Source organism: Accipiter gentilis, chromosome 14, assembly GCF_929443795.1.
Source record: "Accipiter gentilis chromosome 14, bAccGen1.1, whole genome shotgun sequence".
NCBI lineage: Eukaryota > Metazoa > Chordata > Aves > Accipitriformes > Accipitridae > Astur > Astur gentilis.
In genome coordinates this window covers 1,287,887-1,312,234 of record NC_064893.1, presented here as the reverse complement: position 1 = coordinate 1,312,234, position 24,348 = coordinate 1,287,887, and the positions used below count along the sequence as shown (strand labels likewise).

Here is a 24,348-nt window from a genome sequence, read left to right as displayed (position 1 = left end):
TTATCAATCTATATACATAGTAAGGACTTGACTATTTGGCACGTGTCTTACCCACCTCACTAAAATGGCTTATATATCTCAGAGTGCTATTTCTCAAACAACAAAAAGTACAAGTATTCAAGGCAGCATCAGCAGGCATAGAGATTTTTTCAAATTCAAAATGAATAAAACCCCAGTGGCTGTGTAGGCATACTTGTTCTTAGAATCACCAGGATCAGGCTGCACAGCCTGTGCAAAGACTCAGTCATTGCTGCAAGTGTCATCACTAGCAACACACAGACATGAACCCACTTCTAAATTTTTGTCTCTTTCCCAGGAATTCTGTGGGTTCCTGCTTTTTGATCTCCAGTTAGTCTTAGAAAGAGTTCTCCCTGCAGACAAGATGACAAGAGTTTTTCTTTGGGGCAGGGGAGATAATCAGGTTATATTTAAACATCTAAAATTTGACTGAAATCATCATCTCTGAAAAGTTGAGTTCTATCCTATTTACTGTCTTCCTGCTCATAGAAAAAGCTTTCCAGTGTCAAGTTTAATTATTTCAATTAAGCTAGCCTTTCCTTTAAAGGCTTATTGTTCTTACTGGGATCTTTTGAGATGGCATAGAAAAAAGGATATTTAAAATGTGACAGGCGTGTAGGAGTCCGCAGCTGCTTGCAACAAATAATATTTTGTTTATCACCAAATTCTGTTCAGTTCTATAAAGAAAATTTCATTATCAAATCATGGTAAGTGTAATTTTTGGGATTCTTTTCTTTTGAAGAAATTTTAACAAGACAAGAGACTTCATTTTTTTCTCTCACTTTAGTTCTTCACCTTCTCAGTAACAGGTGCAACGATTATTTAGAAGTCTGCACAGACATATGAATGTTCTGTTGAAAGCCTGGTTACCAGAGCTCTTGAAATCAAATGCACCACGCACTTTACTCTCATTTGTATGGGAATTGGAATAGCCTCTTCTCTTGTATTCAAACCAGTTCACATATAATTGGGATCCCCTCTGGGTTCTGAAACTATGAAAGCCTGACATAGTTGCAGTATTCTTACAGTAGGAACAATTTTAACCTAGTTTTCATCCTATCGCTTACTCTAGGTTTCCTTGTTGAGATTGTATCTTGTCAATGATCTGGGATGTCAGGCAAAAAGAGAGGACTGAACTGGTTGATGTTCATTCCACCACCAGGCTCTAGGCCAGGATTTGAGAAAGGTAAAACAGGTTACCTTTCCAGAGAGACTCAGCTGTTACAGAAACATAACTTGATGGACAATTTTACCCCTGGCAATAGTCACAGAGAATGAATGGATTGTTGGAAAAGAAAAGTTGATAAACTGTTTCTGTTCCCATTAAGAGCATGCAAAAGTATCAGCTACCATCACATTATACTCCTATCTATTTAAAAGTTTATATTTACGCTGTTAGCTCTCAAGGGTACCATATTTAAACGTTTAACTTATCTGCAAACCAGGCAGACTTGGTGTCATCTCACCTTCAGTTGAAAAGTCAGAAATGGGGACACAAAAACCTTCTTCCCAAATTAATGCGTTTTCGACTTTTTTTTTTTCTTAAAGGATCATCACTTATTTTGGTTTTGCTAACACTTTTATATTGAAAGTAATTGTCAGAAACGTACTCTCAAGAAAGGTCCAGCATTAAAAGAATTCACATTTAAAATACACTGGCAAAAGTATGTTTAACACAATCTGTTCTTCTATGACCGGGTGCAAGTTTTTCTATGCTTTAAAAACCGTATTATGAAAATATAATGAACCTTACTTGCACTATATCCCTGCTGCTATCAAACACATGCAAATGTTATATTGACATGCCTGAAAGCATTCTGACTATTCACTAGGGAAAAACTGCATTTGCAAAGTCGAATTAAAAGGTTTGGACTCTTAAAAAACCTACAGTAAACAACAATGATTAGTAATGGCTCTATTTTAACATCACCTGTGAGTTATGTCTCATTACACAAACCAGTGGAGCCTATAAAAAAAGTGCAGCCACACACTTTTGCTGGAAAAAATGAGTTTTTGTTAAAAATACATTTTTCTTTAGAAACAATACTATTTTTAAGGATATTTTTTTTTTGTCAAAACATAAAGCAAGTGTTTTATTTCATCTCATTCTGTTTTAAATTAAATTCAATGTTTGAGCTCAAGTTTCACCAGTCTTTCCTACAGGTTGTTTTGCAAATCTTTGATTATTTGAATGACATGTTTTCATTTCAGCTACTTGCCCTTCCTCCTGTCTGCAGCCTTGTGTTTGCTCAGCGTTGCCAGCGAGCACAGCACAAGCTTCTGCTTTTATTATCAGTGGTGTTTTGAGGGTAGTCCTGAAGCTACAGGTAGTCCTTTTCTGAGCCCTCTAATTCTGGTAATTATAGCACTGAACGAGGCAGAAATACACTGAGTTTGTTTCAGACTTACAAAAACTGTCTTCAGTACCCATTTCACAAGATAAATAAGTAGGATGTTAAGAACTAACGACTCATGCTCTCCCAATGTTAAGTGGTTAAAACCAGAACCACCTGATCTCTTCCTTCCTCTGCCAAAAAAAGAAGGGTCATTTCTGAGGCTTGCTGACAGTTCAAGCAGCTATGTTGGTCCATCATACCCACAGTCACATTGAGACACCTGACATGTTAGTAAACAGAAAATCTCTGCAAGAACAGCAGCTTGAAGAGGTGCAAGGAGCAAGGATAAATGTTGCCCAGTGCAGAAGACCCTTCAGTTAGTAGTATCTCCTTGTTTTGCTCTGAGCTACAGAGAGCTGTTCTCAGAGATACTAAGCACTCTAACAGGACAGGGGCCAGATGGGCCAGCACACTCAAACTTAGTGTTTTCCTTCTGGAAAGGACGTGATTAGTGCTAGTGGGTACTATTCCTAAGGGAAATGGCAAGATCCAGCCATTGCAGTCAGAAAACAGAAAGCTTTGCAATTATTAGAGCTGCTGCAGTGAACTGCAATGTTGAAGCACTGACATTACTTGAAGCAGAAGGTTTTTACTAGAGAACAGCAACTTTTGCATACCTGCAGAAGGAAGAAAGAGTTTAAACTTTCCATATGACTCGCACCTAGGCAAAAAGACACCTGCCTCCTTCTGTCATCGCCTCACCATCCCTTTCAAAAAGAAGCTAATTAAGGCACTAGCATGTTTTCAAGCTTTTGGTCAATGAAGATGATGCAGAGATCAGTCACAACGTTCTTCACTTCTTGCATTTCCTGGAGAGGGAACTGAGACAAGAGACCTGTTTTCAGTAAATGGATGACATTGCTGGAGAAATCCTAGTGAATGTGGCACCTACTGTTGCTTTGGAAAACTTATTATTCTGCTGGAATTCATTAAGAAGGAGCACTACTGACTTACAAACACCTAGATCTCACTCTAAAGCAACTGAAGCAATTGTTTATGGATATACAGACTATACCACTGCCACTAAGCGATTGTATGTAGATGGTAAAACCACCACAGGAGATATTGTATGAAAGAGCAAAAGGTCTTTCTCCACTTGGCCCAGACTGAATGATGGTTTTAAACCATCTGCCAAAAGAGGGTAGATTTAGATTAGGTATTAGGAAGAAATTCTTTACTGTGAGGGTAGTGGGACACTGGAACAGGTTGCCCAGAGAGGTTGTGGATGCCCCATCCCTGGAAGTGGTCAAGGCCAGGTTGGATGGGGCTTTGAGCAACCTGGTCTAGTGGAAGGTGTCCCTGCCCATGGCAGGGGGGTTGGAACTAGATGATCTTTAAGGTCCCTTCCAAACCAAACCATTCTATGATTCTGTGACTACACTGCTTTATCTCACTCTGAAAATAAGTACACTAGGGAGGATAAAGGAGGCATATTTCCATGGCTGGTGTTCAATAAGCTTGACCCTTTTCATTACTGGCAGTTGAAGAAGGATGACAACTGTCAATCAGCTGACTGGGCCCTTCGTTCACACGCATGTTATCTATCTGGAGTCTCTTTCTGGTGAAATATTTACAGATGGACACCAGACATCCAAGAGATGGACACCCTTCTTCACAGAAAGCACTGAAAGGCTTCACTTACCAGAAGGAAAAGGCATTCCTGTTAAAAGATACTGGCCACTGATGGCTAGAACACTAAGAAAGGAAGCTAGAGCACAGAGATGACGGGATGTTTATAGATTAGGTCCCCTTGGAGGTAAGGGCTGGGAGAAGGGAACGATCTGGGAAGGGATGCACAGACCAAAAAATCCTCCACATCTGCATTTCTGCTCCAGCTTAGGGACAGGTTTTTTTCCCCCCTGTAGTTCCTCTGAAAAAGTAAACTTACAGTAAAATTTATTTCTCTATTGCTGCTATGAGGGCTATGTTTATTCTGCTGAGATAGTGAAGGAGAAGCTATAAGGAAAATCATTTTTATCCCATTTATATAATTCAGATTTTTTAATGCAAAAGTACCACAACAAACACAAGCATTTTTATATCAATATGCTTTTTTTTTTTCAGAGCTAATACTGATGCTGTCTAGGTATTTGCACTTTGTGAAAAGATACACCATTCCCCACTATTTAAAACTTTATTTTTCCTTGAAAAATGGCTACTAGTTATACATCATGTTGGAGTTGCTAGTTGCTGTATTTCATGCTCAGAAAAGAACTGCACAAATAATTATTTTCCCCCAATTTGTCTCTTGCTTGCTTTGCCTGGGTCTAGTTTCAGTGCAGAAAGAAGGTATTAATTTGATGTTTGCCTCAACTGGAAGAAGGTAATACTGGGAAGATCTCGCAATACATGAAAACATGACTGTAAGCTAGTCCACAAAATGCAAGTTATGCTGTTTAATCTGTGGTTGTCTTGTGTTTCTGGAACTTCGACCTTTTATAAGGATAGACTGCTGACCCATCTCCAGCCATGAGGGCCTTTTGTCTACTCATTAAGCTTTGATCTGTCCAGAAGCTAAAATGCTTACCAGTGTGGCTTTCACTGTCACTGCCCTGAAAAATGCTAGATAGTGTCCTCACACTGGTTTTACAGCATTGGTCCCTCACCTAGGCCTACGGTAATTTCTGAACCACTGAAGAATTAACTGACTGTTCCTTTGCTGCTTGCAGGCACACCTATACTTGGTCCCTCTTCCTTAAAATAGGAACTAGACCAAAGAGCATGGCATGCTTCTGCACTTGCAAGAAACACATGCAACAGAGCAGAGTACTGCAAAGAAGCAAGGGGAGTCTTAGGCATCTTACCCCACTTCACCAGCTAGCTACTTCCCTCAGAAGGATCATGATGTTCACCAGAAAAGGGTCCATAACCCTTTCGGGTATGGAGTAGACAGTACCCATTTCTAGTTGCCCAGCATCCAGGCTTCCTTCCTGGTGACAAAGAAACTGACAACACTTTAGGGAGTGTGAATGGAATCACTCCTGCTCTTCCAAAAACCTTGATCTATATTCTCTTTAGTTCTCTATTAAAGAGTTCACATTAATTTATTCTCTGCCCCAACCCCCCCCCCAAAATAGAGTCTAACCAGCAGCCTCTCCCATTCTTTACACCAAAGGACTTCATGGAAATTTGAAGCAAAGTCTACAGATGTAGCACATTCCCCAGTTTGGATTCAGAAAGGTTAAAGTAGTTTGTCCTGAGTTATGTCAACAAACTTTGTTAAGATACTTAGAGTGTATCATAACAAAGTATTTTCAAAATAGATCAAATTATTACAACCCATTCAACAGTCCACTCCTTTTCAATAGTCTTGACCCAAGCTATTAAAGAAATGTTTCAAAGAAGCATTTCAGAACTTCCTAAAAACCTTTCTTAAAGTTTGAGAACTTCAAAACAAGACTGTCATTCCAATATAAAATGATTTTTTTTTTTAATTACACCATTTTTCACTGTATAGGAGGTTTTAACAAGCTCTAATGATGATCATTCATCTCTGTTAGGGAGCTGAGACACTGTATTCTTTAAAACCCATTTCAAATAGACAGTAACTCAGTCTTCAGATGGATTTGAACACAGAATACAGTCCCACTGCACCAGGTTAAAAAGCAATTAGCTTAGCATTAATGAAAATGTAAAGGTGCTCACACTGTCTAAAGTTAAGGATCTCAAGCACAATCAATACAACTGTTCAAAGCCACTGTATTAGGAGATTTTCTCTCCACGCACTATATATAGAGCCTGATAATCTATTTTGGCATCTTGGAGTTTACAGTCTGGTAAATGTTAATACCCTTCTAATAGCTACATCCCAAGACAGCAGTACTCTAAAAGCTCATATGGTAGAACACAATGGCATGCGTGTCTGGATAGCATCAACAGAGGAACTTGATGCATACTTGCACAAAATTATATGAACCAGTTTCTCCATAACATGTGATCCCACAACACATTTGCCCCAGACTTTTATGTTTGTTTTTTTAAACAGTTGTTTTGGGGGTTTTATTGCTGATTTTTGCTTGAGAGAAAGACATAAAGCATAAATTACCATGACGGCTCTTAGTAACAAGAGGAAGAACTAGAAAATGTGCTTCTACAATAAATGCTTCAGTATCTTTTTCCATTGCCAATGTACTACGTTTAAATCCAAATATTTTTTGCTCAAAAAACTTAAGGCAGCATAAAAAAAAGCCCAAATCTCTACATATCTATGGGATATGTAGCATAGTATCAATCAGAGGAAATCTAAAAAGGTGATGGTAGATGCTTGTGTTTAAAGTACCTACCAAGGCACCTGAAAACCAGCCAATATTCTTCCTGGATCCTGTAGGAAGCCTGAAAGTATTAGGTGAGAACTGCCAGGGTTCTGATTCTTAATGAAATTCCAACTAACTTTTCACCACTGAATTACTGACACAACCCTGAACAACTGGGCATCAGGAATGTATTATTGTAGGCAATGCGCAGATGCAAGGATAGCAGATGAAGTTCTAACTGCTGACACGCATACTCATGTTGAAAGAGACTCCGAATGTATTCCACTTGGCACATTACAACCAAAGGTGACCATATTCACTTGAGCTTAAGGTTCCAGTGGATGACCTAGTTTTGCCTGTCTACAAAATGAAAACAGAGAATGAACAACTGAAATAGAAATGTAGTCCTGTTCCTTTTAATATTACCTAAAAAGTACATGAGATCCATGACCAGCTCCTGGTAACTTCACATCCATGTACTAGAGAAAGGCAAAACAGAACTATCAGACATTAGATGCAACTGTAATTTGGATTTTGTTTGTTACGGCTGATTATGGAAGACAAAGCTGACCTCAATAGCAATGTTCTAGTATCACACAAAACTGTGGGTTTTTAACTAGAAAAGGCAGTGTATTGTTTACAGGCTCAGTTTGCCCAGAATTAGGAGATCATTTTGTCACATGCAGCTATGGTAGATGTTTTAAAAAGTACCCTCTCATTCTACACAAAAAGCACAGTATAGAGGAGGTTACACACCTGCATGTGGAACACACAAAGAATATATTAATGTAAAACCATGCATTGCAGTGTAAAAATATCTGAGCTAACAACAAATAGGTGAGCCAGTCTCTGCAGCTCCATGCTGGTTTGTTTTGTTGGGTTTTGGGTTTTTTTGTATGTAAGCTAGCTTAGAAATCCTATCTGCAATGGTACAGTCAGAAACTCCTAAAGAATGCTGCCATTTCAAAACCAGCTCTGTAGAATCTCTGTATCCTACTGAAGCTAATCCCATATGATTCTTCATCTCTTGTGATCTCCACCACTCTCTCTATGGAAACATTTGTTAAAACAGAAGTTTTCAGTGGAAAAATCTAGTTCCTTATTTTCCTAAATTGCTATGGAATGCTTGTTAAATATGTTGTAAAATACACCGTATTTATGCAATAAAATGAGAATATTGTATGGACAGTAAAATAAGGCAACATTACTGTTCCCTCATACCTCATACTTACTTAGTTCTCAACACAATTATTTCAAACATGTTCAGACTGTTTACAATTTCTGCTTATATTAGAGCCAAGTTAACTGTTTATCTGTGATGGTATTTCAGCAATGAAAGAAATCTTAGTGTTGCAACAACAAACACCTCCAGGGGATGAAATGAGGTTTCATAGAGCCCAATGTCCTTTAGAAGTGACAATATAAACAAAGTATTTTGCACACACAAGGACAACAGACATTCCAAGATCCTACATTACTAGCCACACCAGGAATTTCAAGCTATCTGAAAAGGAAAACCATTTTCATAATGTTGACTCACATACATTGGTGGGTTAAAAGGACTGATGAATCTGCTAAAACTTCCAGCTCTCTGCTCCACTTCTTAAGCAGTGATGGATTAACAGAAAATGAAGCAGTATCTGAAATACTGCAGTTTACAACCCAACATGTAGAAGTAAGCCAGCACTGTTTTCTACTTATTTAATACTCTGTGCTGTACACTATAGTAACAGTGACTGTTCCACACCACACCCCACCCAGCCACCCCAGCTCTGCCACCACAACCTGTGGGGTAGAGGTGGAACAGCTTTAGCTAGCTAATCTTAATATAATGTAAACAGGAATTTCAAAACTCCGGAATTTATGTATTTATCCACCTAAAACAAAAGCAGAATCTCCCTGGTTTATCTTTCCTTCAGACCACCAATGTTTTTCACTATTGTACGTGTCAGTTGTTCATACCTGTTGTTTGAGAGCCTCCAGAGATTCAAATTCCAATCTGGCGAGTTTTATCTGGATATCTCTTGGTTTATCCGGAATTACAAATGCCATGATAAACTTTATTGCTAGTAATAAGTGCTGGAAAAAAAGTAAGAAAAATGTTGTTCTATAGAGTTCGAAGCATAGACAGAACAGTGCAAAACTATTTCCAAATTTTAGTAATAAAGGTACAAACAATTATTTCTTGTGACAGGTACAACATAGATAGCATAATATAACCCCATTAAGCCTCAGCTACTCCATACTTTTCCTATTTACAGTGATTCATAATTTGAATATAAACACAAATAGTTTGGCTTATTTTCATAATAATCCTATTTCCACTAGGTACTATAAATTTCTAATTCAATTTTGTATTTGTGATTCCAGATAAAATAATAGCTTTTAAAACATATTATTGATGCATAGAAATTGAATTATGACACCCAGCACATATAGTTTTATACTGAACTTTTACATATGTATACGCACTCATAAATATATTTACATATAATTAGATGCAATTATAACATACATACATGCATGCACACATACACATATGTCATGATACAAATGAAACAAACACATTGCAAAAAATATAAACACAGAATTTCTGCATTAAAGTAGTTATTGAAACCTAAAAGGACTCCTGAGAAAGCATCAGAAGAGAACAAAAACTAACATATGATCTTTAAAGAAGTGGCACACTTATGAAAAGAAACCTTCCAGGAAATGGAGAAACATTCCACGTACAAGATGCCAAATTAGTCATAACTTATCGCAAAAGATTATGATCTTATTTAAGAGAAAACAAGCATGAAGTTCTGTTGAACCTAGTCACTGACCAGTCCTTAAGTTTCACTTAAACATGCACAACTCCCCTCCTCTCACCAACAACAAGTGCCAAATTGCCAAGTCAGCGGTTTGGTTTCTTCATTTATGTCAACTATAAATATCAGCTAAACAAGAATCATTAAATCTTATTTTATCAAGCGCTAAGCTAACAGTATGCTGCATGTTTGCAAGCAGGAACTTGTTCTTAGCGGAGAAAACCCTGACCAATATAACGCAACACATTATCTATGTGCTTAACTTCCACTGACAATGATACTCATAGACATGCTTAAATTTAGATTGCATGTCCATGCTACTTACCAAATTTCCCAGATTTTTTTATAAAATGGAACAGATCAGTGCTCCTTTCTGAAATACATTTTGCTGAACTATATGATCCTGATGCACTTGGGCACATGAATAACAATGTAACAGAACAAAAATCCCTGAGATTCTGGAATTAGGTGAGCAAGAAGCTAGCTAACGCACTACAGACTTCACAGGAGTGGTAGCGAAACTCTAAATAAGCCAATTCCAACAAATAAAAGTTAAAGAAAGAAATCAGATAATAGTAACAAGAGAGAGAACAACAACAAAGAGCCAGACGTGAAATTATTTTTTAAAATGTATTACACAAAAATTGTTAGTAGGTCTAGGAAACAAACTGTTAGTGCAATGAATAATACTTTATTTAAAGAGGTGAAAGGAGACTGAAAATTAATGCAATGCTAATACATCAATGAAAACCTGAACACAGATTAAGAGGTTAATGAAGCAATTAGCATGTCTGCTGTGTAATGCAATGGGTAATACTGCATTATTAAAAAAAATAAATATATGTCAACAGTAAAGCATTCTCCCACTCATACAAATTTTCTTCTCCCACTCAACAGTGTCTGCTACCAAGGAACTTTTCTTGCAAACAAAATGATAGCAAACAATGTTGGTTTATGCTAGAAATACATAACAATAAAACATGTCTCAGAACTAGCACTGGAGATCTCTCTTAAATGGAAAAAGGTAAAATGTTGAAGACAACAAAAAAATTAAGACAAACAATACTTCTATGCAGAATAGAGTCATAAGAAATCACAGGTTGAAGGGGAATAACTAATCTACAGATAAAATTTTGGTTTGCAAAGAGGAACATAAGGAGATCAAATTTGGAGTTAACTCAAAACTAGGTAACAGGAGTAGGGTAAAATCTTACACTTAAGGCAAATGACCAACAGAACCAGAGGAAACTGAGGGATTTGAACAGGGATATTTATTTGAAAAGTTACAATGGACATCTCAGTTGAAAAAAAGACTCAGCATCACACAATGTAACTTCTAGCTGCTCAAAATCCTTTGGACTGGGGTTTGTCTCACTTTGCTAAATGAAAGAAAAAAATGTATTATTTTATCATATTAAAAAGCAAGAATCAAATTTTGAAACTGTAACTGTTCAGCCATTGCTTCTTGAAGAGCCTTGAAAACATAAGCCAAGCTGGTAACTTTACATAGAGACTTCAAAGTAGCTCCAAATCCAAACAATTTTTAAGAAAATAAACCAGAATCATTTCAGGGAAATGTAAATAATATTATGAAGGACAGAGTTTTTCCCATTTTTAATAGGGGTGAGGAAGGAATAGAAGAGACATCTAGAGAAAACAGATATAAACCCAATAAAAATGCTGCAGTTAATCCTGGAAAACACTATATTTTTTTAAATAGATTTACAAGGGCAATGGGTTTTAACTACTTCATCACGTGAAGAGTTTTGCAGTTTAATCAAGTAAGCAGAGCCCAGCAGTTCAGCAGTATTCCAGAGATGGGTTTTTTGGCAATAGGCTGTTACCCACATGTATTGAAAAATACCTTTGACACAAACTAGCTGTTTGTCAGAAAAGCCGCCAGTTTTCATGCTAGCACAACTCAGAGCCTGCAAAGACAAGGATATAGCCTTAAGCACAAAGACAGAAGCTCTGACTGAGAAAGCCTTCAAGTCAGAGGGGGCTCAAAAGTTGGAGTACAGGTGGAGAAAGTCACTACTTCTGCTTGCCCTACTGTCATCCTCTTTCCTAGACATCCACTACGGGCCACTGTAAAAAAAAAAAAAGATACCTGGGTTAAGCAGACCTTTGGTTTACCCCTCAGAATGTTTTTTTTTTTTTATGTTCTTTTCCCTCCCATCAAAACAAAGCTTTATCAGTCATAAAGTGCTCAGAACTGCAAGGGATGTCCCTGTGTGCAAGCCTGTGACCTCAGAAACCACATTGGACTCAGACTGCAAATTCAGTTCAATTCCACCTCATAACTCCCAGTGAACCTGAAAAAAGACATCAGAGCAACAGGCTCCCTTGGATAACTTCTCCAGCTGTTCCTAGTTGCAAATCAGGAGTAATATTAAACAAAATTGGGAAGGCAACCGGCAGAAATGATGGATGTGGATCATATGATTGATGAAACCTCTTTAAAAAAAATGCATCTGAATTTATTAAGTTTATATCACATTCTAGAATTGCCATTTGACTAAGGAAATGTAAATAGTTATTCAAGAGAAATTGAAGGAAAAAGTAGGGCGATGAGTAGTTGTGTTTATTGTATTATATACAAAAAACAGTATATTGTTTTCCATACTGATTTCTTAATCTTGTTTTAGTATAATTCCTGCAAGTCAGATCCACAAAAAGGAGACATCTGCTTTCAAAAAAGAAACATCTTAAGAGGACAGTATAAATCACCAGAACAGACAGCAAAATTCTCTTTCATAGTATAAAGTTACATTAACACTAGTATGAACATATTCTAAAAAGAAAATATGAAAGGTTATCCAAATTTGCTGCACAACTAGTGCAAATGTATTTGTACAATAAAATTTCTCCATAGAGTTGCTTTTGTGGTTGGTTTTTTTTAATTTTTTTTTTTATTTTGGGGATTTTTTTATTCAATCGAGTTACAAACCCAACCATTATTTCTAACGGCAACCATTAAAAAGCAGTGCTGTTTCCAAGAACATGCCCTTCATGATTACAAGAGGACTATTTCACTGCAAGCAAAACCCAGGGTAACATTCACACAAGCTGTAAGCTCTCCAATGGCAACAGCAAAGTCCCCTCCTATTTTGCAATCTGCCAGTGGGCAAGGAGAGAAACAGCAATGAGTCTCTCCCCCTTGATAAATGCAGTGCCATCAAACTCTTTGTGGTCTTGTGCCAGGTGCTTAGAGAACCAGAAGAACTATTCTGTTCTGCAAAGCCACTGACAAGAGTAGAAGCAGCAGCTGTGTTTTGCAGCAGTGGGTCCCCAACCTCATCTCTTCTAAACCAGAAAATGCAAATTAGGGTTAAATTCTTGGAATTCTGAACAGCTAGTTTGATTTCTATAGTGGTCTTACTGCAGCAATTCCTGTCAAAATCTACTCAACTGGAAAAAAAAAAAGGAAAAAAAAAGAACACAAGCAGTAGCTGTGTTGCTGGTTAGCTGATAAAGTGCATGCCAAATGTCAGCTTGGAGAGACTTTAATAAAATTTTGTACCAAAAGCCTATTTTAGAATCGATTATTTATAAAAACTTTCAATTAAAATCAGAAATCTGGACCTAGTCCAGCCTAGAACCAGTACATACTATGAAACAAGATGGTTACTGATTACTAACTCTGCATAGGTAAGGAACCCTACACAAAAGCCAACACCTGAGAATGGCACATTGCTTTGAACCTCTATTCCCTACTGGTATACACAAAATACCTTTGCAAATGTAAAGCAAAGTATCACTGCAAGATCATGTTGCTGTCAGAGCAGAAGGCAGGGAGATTATTAGATTCTTTGCTAGGACTCTGGATCACAGTATTTTGACATTAAACTAAGCTAAGATCGAACACTAAGAACAGACAAAAAAAATATTTCTCTTTCCATGGCAACAGTTTTTAGCTTTGAGGGTCTTGCATCTTTCTGAGAGTATAAAAGAGGCAGGAGGAAAGTGAAAAATAATTCTGTCAAGGAAGCAATACAGGCCAAAAAAAATTTCATAAAGCTCAGGAAGTTCAATTAAATTAAATTGTCATTAATAGACAGCAATAAAATAAATTTATGAGTAAATATTTCTGCAATATACATAAAAAGAAAGCACGACCAAACTTCCCTTCCTACTTTTGGACTGAACTGGCTTTACTACAGAGTCTTGCTAATGGAGCAAAATCATCACAGCTGAGGGAGTTTAAAAAGGGCCTTTCTTCTGATACTCTGATAAATGCTGATTTTAAAACCTCACATCCCACATATTATTATGGAATTTTTGTAAAATGGGAATAGAATCTGCCTTTATAAAAACCTCTGATATTCCCTTCAAAATTTCATTTTATCCATAGACATGTCCAAAACCCGGGGGGGGGGGGATAAAAAAAGTTATTTCACATTGGTCCTATTTCGAGGCTTCTTCACATCTCCCATTCAGATTGAGACTTTGTCTTCTCTTCCCACAGATATACCCATGCACACACAGTCCAGATGCCTGCCACAATCTGCATGCTGCACCTACCCCATTTATCCCCAAACCAGCATAATCCATTTCTCCCTCCTTTCAGCCAGAATTAGCTTTCTCCTCCCTGCCAAAACTCCAGGGAAACACTAGGACCAAAGTGCAGCCTTCCTGCCTCAGATTCAATGCCTCTTGCCACTCCAGCACAGTGAAGTCTGTCTCAGCTCTCAGCTGGAATATGCTCAGTACAGGTGAAATGTTCATGCACTTAACGCCTGCTGCACTTCTTTAAGTCTCTACAAAGCACATAAAACAAAGATGTTTCAGAAACTTGTATCTTTGCCAAGTTTGGGCAGTTTTCTCATAGGAGCATCATAAAGCACATTCTTTAGATCAGAGTAAGCCTTCTGTCAAGCTTTGCATTGCTACTTCAGACAGAGCACAGATACAATGCGTCTTCACAACACAATAATAATCTTATTTTTATATACCTATAAATATTCTATATTTAAATATTTTTATATTTTTATATTTTCTCCTTTCTTAAAAGGAGGAAGGCATTTATGTAAAAATGCAAAAACTTGAAATTCCAAACTGAAAAAAACCCAACCAGCAGGGAGAGTTTCAGCCTGACCTATTAAAATGTGGTAGAGATAGATGCAATTAAACAGAAGCTTGTTACAAAACATGTCAGAAAGCGTCTGCACAGACAGCATTATCCAGTCCATTTATAATTTGTAACAGAACGTCCGTTTCTTCCTCTTGGATGATGAACACACGTGTACACACACACAAACCCACAAATGCTGGCCAAGGAAAACCAGCAGCTACATTTCTGACAGAACATCTCGCAGACCATCAGAAGGGTAAGAGCAGATCATCCATCCCCTATTGACCACACCAGCACATTTGTGAAATCTAACCCTACTCAACAGAGTATCTGAGCTTATGTTTAGTTTTAAGCATACCTATAAATATATTTATGTTCAGAAAAACATTTAAGTCCAGGCTTAAAAGTAGATTAAAAAATAACGCCCAGGTCATTTGCTGAATCTGGGTCTTAAAATTCAATGGCTGAATCACAATACATATTTTCTTTTCCTGGGGATGGTAGGATATGACATATACTAAATTCACCTTTCTGAAGAGATGAATGCCAGCTTGCACAGAATCTCCTTACATTTAGACTTCTGAAATGGTTTTAATTAGTGCAGAAATCCTGGTATTTTTATTACCAAGCCACTACAAAACCTCACAAGTAGATATCTATGCTGAAAAAGATACCAGGCTTTAATATGCAGTTTTGAGGTATATTTCAATCATGAAAACAACTATTGAGCTACAGCATGAGAATAAGGGTTTGTTTTATTACTGTTACAGATACATTAGCAGCGCTGCCTCTAGTAGCACTGATACACCCCTCTTTCCAGTTACGTCTTGGCCTTATACCTCAAGACTATTGAACTGGTTTCTTTCAGAAGTAAATTTATTCTAAATACTACAATTGCTTCATTTACTATCATTATTGAAAAAAGGACAATTCCAGACCAGCACTCCTGAGCAAGGGACTAATGTATAAGACAACATGAAAGTTAAAAAAAAAACAAAAAACAAAAGTAAAGATAATATCTAAGGAAGCAGATTCTCTGCTCTTCTTTCCAGGAAGTTACTGCAAAAGCAATGGGTTAGGCAAAGCAAAAAAATAAAGTAAAATAGTGAGGAAGCTGGTCTCTTCTGCCTTTACATATTTTTGTACTCTCCTGTTTCCAAAAAGGCTCTACAAGACCGGTTGGAAAGCAAGCAAAGTAACCGAGTCCTACTTCTGAAACTTAGCCCTCCTCTTGGAAAGCCTTAGGAAGTATTTAAACCACATAAAATTTTAAACATAAATCATCAGGGGCAATCTGTTAAATAAATAAATAATCTACCAATGCACATGTTAATAAACTTGAAAGCGCAAGTAATCTGATCAGTTGCATAGTCATGACAATTTTTTCATCTTACATCTTATACTTTCTAGTATATAATGAATTCATCATCTTTTAAAAACAAATTTTCTAATTGTTTATAGATTATTTCTTACTAACATTTAAACCACAGCTGTTATACATCACATTCAGTCACTAATGAACTAAAGCATTATCTGGTTTTATTAGTCTTTTTGAAAAGATTTAGATGCCCAACTGTTCTCCATAATTTTCTACAACAATAACAATTAAGATGTAAGGCAGCATGGAAATCTATAGAAATTTTGTCACCAACTTATTCAATGCTGCACAAAAGCCACTAGTTCTTTATTTCTCATCATTTACATATTTGTTCAAGCCTTTCTATAGATCTTTTACACTGGAATTTTTAAGCTTACATTCAGATTACTTTTTCAAGACTAAAGTATGAAAAAAGAGGGACAGGGGCTGGTAAGGTAGGGTGTTTTATTTACATACACAAGCAACACTTTCTCTTCTCTCCAGGCAAGTCGCCATTTTTGTGTCTATCACTAGAAGTTATACATTCAGCAGGTTCTAGAAACACCTGCTGAAAGAAAAACTTCTAAATAAAAGAACTTCTGATATCAATCTTGTACACAGACTTCTAACTGACTGCAGCTTGGGAGAAAACAGTTACCCTAATAATCTTGTTTTATAAACACAGCATATTCTGTGACCCAAAATATTTTATGACACAGCACACTTGCAAAACTGTCTCTATAAAAGTCACTATAAAACTACAACATACACAAATGAGCATTACAGAAATATTACAAGACATGATTTTTCTCACATTTGTTTCATCCTGTAGTCAGTTCAAAAGACATGAAAAAAATACTGTAGGTATAAATTTGTCTTGGAGCTTGTAAGTATTTGCTAATGGTTAATTTTGCAGTAACCCAACAGTCTTGAAAGCAGCATGATAATGCACCCATCTCTATGTCAGGATTTGATAATCCTGAAATGTTCTGGCACAACACTTATCTCAATTTATGGCTACCGTTTAATAGGAACTGGGATAAGAGTTGCCAAAAGCCAAATTAGCTAATGCTGAATGTAATGAACAGCAGAGCTCTGATCACGCTCTGAAATAAATTCTAAGTGAAAAGGGGAAAGAAGGATGCCCATGGAATTAAAATTGACAGTATGATTAATACCAAGCCATATGAAGTGCCTCTTAGCTGATTGCTAACATTACACATTGGTTCCCATTCTGACAGGTATAGTTTATTGTCAAAACGCCCTAATGTTCTACATCAAGGAAGGAAAAAGTAGTTTGCTATTTTCTATTAACCTACAAAACTTATACTTCTTTCTACCTTTAAGCCATACATTTTTCTCTATGAAAAAAGATGCAAGTAAATTACAGCACATGTCATTGTAATTATGCATTGAAAGGAATTCTGTTTGTCAGGACTCAAAAATTCCTCCTTGGTTACGTGACTGGATGACCTGGGATTAGTAAGGAGATATGAAGCATTGTTTCTGCCAGGGGTTTGAAACTACTGTAATCCGTTCAGTGATAAACACAAATTGTCATGTACAATCATCGCAGGCATGCATACAGGCATCACAGATTTTGAGAAGTCTTTGCTCCTGCCTCATCCAAACCTCATTTGTCCTAGTCCACACCAAAGTAGACAGGTATAAAACTCCCAATTGAATTTTGGACAGATTCAGCAAAGATATCAGAATGTACACATAGGAAAGTAAAACCACTATACTTTAATAAGCTTTACAGATGGCTTTCCCAAAACTGTACGTTGGTTCTGGAGACTGTGGCACAATTAGACTTGTCAATCTGACATTTTTCTTCAGTTTATGCTAGGAAAAGGTGACATTGCTTCTATATTGGAATGTAAACTATTTTAAACATTGAAATTGATGGTTTTATCTGTCACCTTGATAGCAAATAACACAAAATGTAACTGGGGTTTAGTTTTAAGAATGAAGTCTCAGTCAGTTATTCTTCAGAGAAGTACAGACCTAAGTTTTTACCTTAACTGTGAATAACAAGTTCTCCAACTAGATGCATCTAATTGTATTTACAGATATTTGCTTATTTCTCTTGCAACTACCTGGTTTCACATATAACTGTCTTATGATGGTTTCAAAGCTGATTGACAAGAACATTATTCCTACTGAAAAAATCTGTTCACCTCACAACATTGAGATAAGAACTGTATCTGAATAAACATGTTTAAAACAAAACATATTTCACCACACTGCAAATGCACCTTCATTGAATGACTCAAAATTTTAGTGTAATGCACAGCTTTCTTCTGTGTATTCATCCTATTGTAAGTGGCATGCTTTACTTCTGTTTGGAGCGGTAAGTAAATTTTGTACAACATGGCACATTTTTTAATGTGGACCAAAAGGTGAATCATGCAACGTTAAATAACGAACAAAATGTCACAGCCATGAGTCAGAGAAAAATAATGATATTGCGATATATCACACAGTAAACTGCAGATTAATTGTTGTCTCTATTCCCGTGCAACTTTAATCAAAACAAAGTAATTGAAATGGGTACAATAAATATAACTAATCTGAAACAATTCTGTAGGAAAAAATTAAATTAACAATTTTCATACTGGAAACTCATCACCTACATTTTTCTTGTAAAAACCTAGAGGGGTTTTTTCCATCAGAACTATGCAAAGTCAAATAATCCTTTGCTTTTCAATAAAGGTCAGAAGAAAAGCTTTCCATTCAGTTGGAGTATTTTAAACATTGCAGCAGGTGTTTGGATGTGCTGCCAACTCCTGAAAAGCTTGCATAAAAACTGTATCTTTAAAAAAATAAAGACCTGTACATCCTCAAGCCCTCTTTAGCCGTCTTTTCTGTGAATGGGTATTCACAAAATGACATACAATTTTCTCTGTTTTGGAACACCAGTACCTGCCCTTGCTGTAAAAGAGTTCTTCATCAAAGCTGTTGGAAGCTAGCCATGAAATTCTCATGTCAACTTTTATGGCCGTGGCAGTTCTCTGCAACAGAGCACAGCCCAGAGTTTAGCCTTAGCTGACAATCTGTTTCAACTTGTTGGGAACATAACTGGTCTGTTCAAGCTGACAAAAAGAGAATCTTTAACTGTGAGCCAAATTCACTTTTGAGGCAAAATACTGGAGTTAATGCATATCCCTTTGTAGGTCATATGCATGCAACTGAGTTTTTCAGCAATAATACACCTCCCAGCTTTAGCTCTCCATGCACTCACATAAAAGCAGCCTATGAAATGCTTCCAGAACTGCTTACATTCTTAAGGAATGCAAAGCCCATCGAAAGGTACAGACTCCAGAAGAGAGGTGGGAGGAAACAGAGCAGAAAAGAAGAACAAGCTGTGTTCTCCACAGTGGCAGTAAGTGATTCTATCAAGTCATTCTATCAGCTGAGGTTGCGGAGTCAGAATGTGAATCCCAACATAGAGACTAGAAAGCAGTAACTCTCCTATACATTGAGATACACAGAGCTGCATCACTGCAGTACAGGTCCTCAAAACTAGACTTCTGTCAGCATAATCCAATGCTTACTGCTTGACAAATTCAGTGGGCATCCAGGACATCTCAAAACCCATCACATTTGAATAAGGAAGATTCTCAGTTGAATTCTGATGTATGAGGAGAAAGGAATACCAGCAAAAATGGTAATATAGCAACAAAGACTGTTATTCACTTAAGTCACTTCAGGTTTTTTTTCTAAGACTTGGTAGTTTGGCCTTTGGAAATACAGGCAGAACAGAAAACCAACAGTTGAATCTCAGTGGTGTAACAGCTTTCGCAACAGGCAGTGAGCACAACTTCTCATCTCCCTACAAATAGCAAGGCTGAAAAAAACCAACCCACTACTTACAGATTCAATTAGAATTTTAAGACCATTTGGGAGTCAACTTGCAGCAAGGGCTCAGCATCACTTTGTTGCTATGGAACATTATCACATAGGAATAATCAGCCACAAAAACCTGCAGCTGACTCATTCTCAGGCTGAAATGATCTCAGCTGAAAAGGCCACTTTCAACTGGAAATGAATTAAGTAGCAATTCTGAGCATGGCTCTGAAAGATGCCTCAAGCATCTCAAATGGGCAATGCTGAGATGTCAGACAAGATCTTGGGTCAGTGACTAAATCTGAACAGGTCCTTGAGTAACTATAACGTGCAAGCAGAGACAGGTGGGAAGCTGAGACTTTTCACACATGAATCTCAACAGAGCTGACCCGTGCTATCACAGGAATCTGAGAAGTCCAGGGACTGAAGGAAAAAATCATCTGTACCTGTGACTGGTCTGCTACTCATAATTAAAAGGGGTAACATGGAACCAAAAATGACTGTGTCTCAGCTTCAAAACTCATTCTGGAATGAGAGAAACCTGTGAAGAGGCATTACCTCACTACAGGAATAACTTCTAGCAGTAGTGATCTGGCCCTGCTGTGAACAAGGAGGATGGCATTACAGAAGTATGTATCCTGCAGACCTTGAGCCTTGAACCAGTCCTGGGTCTGCACAGACAGACTGATGCAAAGCAGATATTTATTTCCTGAATCTGGGGACCATTTGTATTTATTAATTTTCCTTACAACCAGACTGAAAAGTGATTCTCTTTCTTCTCTGAGCTAAGGAAATACCGGAAATGGAAGTATTCTACAGTGCCTTTCCTTTAGCTTCTAGATGAAGCAAACTGCTGCTCCTTTTTGTGCTAAACTTGGGTAAGGAGCGTTCTTCAGGAAAAATTAGAAGCATACAGAGGGAAAAAAAAAGGATGCAAATGTACAGGACTGAGCAAGCCTGGCGCACAAGGGAAAGACTGTTGCTGCAAATGGAGCGTGCCTTGGAATTGGCTGCGATACACCACCACTCTTCAGCTTCACTACCCCTTAACAGCAATGTGAGCCAGCTTACAATCTCCAAGACCTGCTGTCTCCAAAAGCAACAAGATGAATCCTGGTGTGCAGAGGCAGGTGATCACCTCTAAAAATAGGCAGTCCTGACAAATTAATGCAATTTCTGTCTTAAGATACACATTTATAAAGGTGAGATCATTGACAGTCATAGCACTTCAAATCTTTTATCCAAACACAGACTCCATCAGCCACATGAATCTTAACCAGAAACAAACTAATAGCACAGTGAACAGGCAAAACATGAACAAAATTTTCAGGGTTCAAAATGTTACTTTGCTGTGACCCTGCCTTTTTCCCTTAGACGTCCTTTAAGAGCTGTAACATGAGAGAATAAATCCCTAAAACCTCTTGGCCTTCATTTTATCTTTTTTTTTTTCTTTTTATATCCTTGACCAAGTGTTCTTTGATAATCCAAACACGCACATCCTTATACATATAAAAGAAATATTCCCCATATACTCAAAAAAGTTAAAACAAAAACAATCGGAGAACTTGTCCTGGAATGTTTGAGAGATCTGGCAGTACTTGAAGTTGTGTGGGGTTTTGTGACATAACAATTAAAGAATTATCTTCTAACATAATAAATTATCACACAAAAATCGTAAATGGCAGAAGTCATGTCAGATAACAGGCTCATAAATAAATTTTGATACTTCACACTCTTTTCCTAAAATCTCATTTAGCATTTTTACTGGGAGAAGAAATATCAGTATGTCTCAAACATAGGAAAAAAATTTCTCAAACAGTATTCAAAAGTAAGACCTTCCAGCATGACATAAAAATATTATGAGAAAAAAATTGAGTATATTTTTCTTTCAACCCAGAAGAACATTACCTTTCTTTCATAGTACTGAAGGGTTCTGGGTTAGACAAGATAACTTTGCTGTATATAGGAATTTTAAATCCATTTCTATGATGAATCATTTTAGCATCACAGATACCTAGCTCTCTCAAGCTAGAAACGTCTTTACTACTCAGCAAACATACACGATGAAATTATATTTTGCTCGCTTCCAATGGGAACAAGCATATTACCCTGTCACCTCAAACCTGAAAAGCACCTGGATCCTTTCCAGAATTTGCAGGGATGCCAAACGTAAACTAGCGAAGTACCAAACACTGCACTGTTTCTGGTTTTGTTTTACATGTTCATGCAGGCAATGATTTTTTTTTTTTTTTTTTTACTGCCTACCTCATCTTTTAAAAACAGTTACTGTGTTTCAAACACTGTATCATTAAACACATTACACATGTGTATCACTGTACTTTATCCTGGCTCAGATTAATTAGGATGTATTCCATTGTTGTTTTGCAGGGAAGGGACTTTAAGTAACTTTGCACCTTTCCACGTTACATTTACTTATTTTTGCCTAACTTCTCTCACACAGACAAAAAACATTCAGTAATGTGGTTCAAATAAAAAACACTTGGGGACCACTGACACTCAAAATTCTTCTAAAGATGTAAGTCAGTCTTTAGCATCATTATTCTTCCAAGACAAACACTTAGACTTTGAAACCAGGTAAACTGTAAGAGTTTCTTTGTCAACTTGGGTTGCCTGAAGTGAATACAAAACATGCTTTAGAATTATAAAATATGATTTCTATAGGAAAGAATGTCATTATGGAAAGGTTTACTTAATTTTATTGCTATAACACCAGGAGATACAACAGAGGTTAGTTTTACAAAACAATCAAGATACAGTTGCATTGATCGGAGAGGTGCTTTGTTACCCTGTTCTGTCAGAGGTTTGATTCCTTGATCTCATTAAGCACATGCTTGGTTGTTAGTAGGGGTAATCTTTCTGACAGTGCTTTGCTTTTGAGGGACACAAATTTCATTTATTATGGTTGGGTTAAGAGTTCACCTCTTTCTTTCTTTCCCTTCTCTTTATTCCCCACCATGCCAGCAACCTTACCTTCACAGGCCTATTCTAATTTTTTTGTCCTTTGATTATTTTTTTTAAAGCTTAAATATATACAGCTGACCTTTATTTTAATTTAAATTCTCTTTCATACTTTTAGAATATTGTCAAACTTGTTATCTCCAAGTGAACTTGCTGCTGCGCAGTAAAACTAGTCTTCTGTGCACTGTCAGCAACAGAATATGTTTAATAGAATGAATTACTGGGCTTCTCTGATAAATCTGTAACTTGCACAGCCAGTTCTCAACACATTGCCTTTAAAAATGCACTCTAATTAAACTTACCTTGTGGACAAAAGCTGCTAAGGTGCTAAGCCTCTGCAGCCATCAACTCTATTCTCTACACACGATGTTACAGTGAGAACATAGACATTCACATAATTAACATGCTGCCCCTGTGAAAATCCAAAATACTGATGCACAGACCACTCATTTGCATCCAACTCAGCAACCCTGGCCCATTCCAAACAGAAGATGGTAACAGTTTAGCACCTAGGATTATTACAAGAATTTGAGAGATTTAACCATTAAGGAATTTCTATAAATAGAAAACAAAATGTGAGCCATCACCCTAGGTTTCCAAGTGTTGTGTCTTCTCTTTCTAGATATTTGCACAGCAACAGCATTTTTTAAAAAGTTCATTTAAAACCATACAATTTTCTGAACATATAATGCTGCTTGTAACTAATATTACACATGGATCTGGTTTTCAGAACACATACTTGTCTCTCTTAAATGAATAGAAGGAATAAAGGAAAGACAACCATTATTTGCTTCAGAACTAATACATATTTTCTTTACATACAACATCTATATACACTTTCTGAAAGTAAGTCTGGTTAGATTATGTCACTAGGAAAAAATTGGTATTAATATCAGGGATCACTTGCTTTTTTTCATAAGGCAATAAGGAGTTGCAAAATCTGATTTTGCCAATAAAAACTTTCAACTAAATATGAATGATTAAAAATCACGATGCTGATCAACGCTTTGGGCTTGTTTTAATCTTTTTTTTCCCATGCTAAGAGACTATGTTCAATAGGTTCACAACTAACAGGTTAGAAATGTCAACCACGTCCGCTATCTGAAATGCACGTGTTACCCTCAGTCAATAGGTCTAGGAGAGATGAATGCACAAACTGCATTACCTCTGTAGTGCACTATATTTCTTCCTTATATGCAATCAGATGCTTCCGAGTGGACAATCTGTTCTTCAATGACATGTATTAACTTTTGCTACAATTTCCTAAACAAAATATCATCTTTACACAAAGTAACTTAATGAATTCTGCTTTTAAATATTCACCTGCTAAGAAAAGTAACCCCTTCTATCTGAAAGTGCTTACAACTGAGCAATACTCCATTATAAAAACAAGGGTTTTAAATAGACTAAAAGCATTTTCAGGAGTACTAGCTTCGTTTTTACCTTGAATGATTACCAACAGTTTCCAATCATGAGAGGGTAGATTTCCATTCCCTTGCTCACTAGCTCTACTTAGGCTTAAAGGGTACAAATAGCCTTTGCTGCTTATAATCCACCAGCAGAGCATTTATTCTGTGCAAAAGAAAGCCAGCTGACAGCAGCAGCCTTCCCA

At 36.9% G+C, this 24,348-nt stretch overlaps 2 protein-coding genes across 6 annotated transcripts in view; one reads left to right on the top strand and one right to left on the bottom strand.

Moving 5' to 3' along the window:
- The window catches only part of ZNRF2 (zinc and ring finger 2), a 568,219-nt gene that overhangs the window by 425,553 nt on the left and 118,318 nt on the right, over window positions 1–24,348 (top strand). The window lies entirely within an intron of this gene.
- The window catches only part of ANO10 (anoctamin 10), a 132,696-nt gene that overhangs the window by 38,742 nt on the left and 69,606 nt on the right, over window positions 1–24,348 (bottom strand). For 2 of the 4 annotated variants that reach the window (XM_049817298.1, XM_049817301.1), the window contains exons 12-13: window positions 8,630–8,746; window positions 7,094–7,146 (exon numbers count right to left, since the gene is read on the bottom strand). In XM_049817298.1, the coding sequence (XP_049673255.1) occupies window positions 7,094–7,146; window positions 8,630–8,746 (170 nt within the window). The remainder of the gene's footprint in view (window positions 1–7,093; window positions 7,147–8,629; window positions 8,747–24,348) is intronic. The other 2 variants (XM_049817300.1, XM_049817299.1) reach the window with 1 other exon arrangement.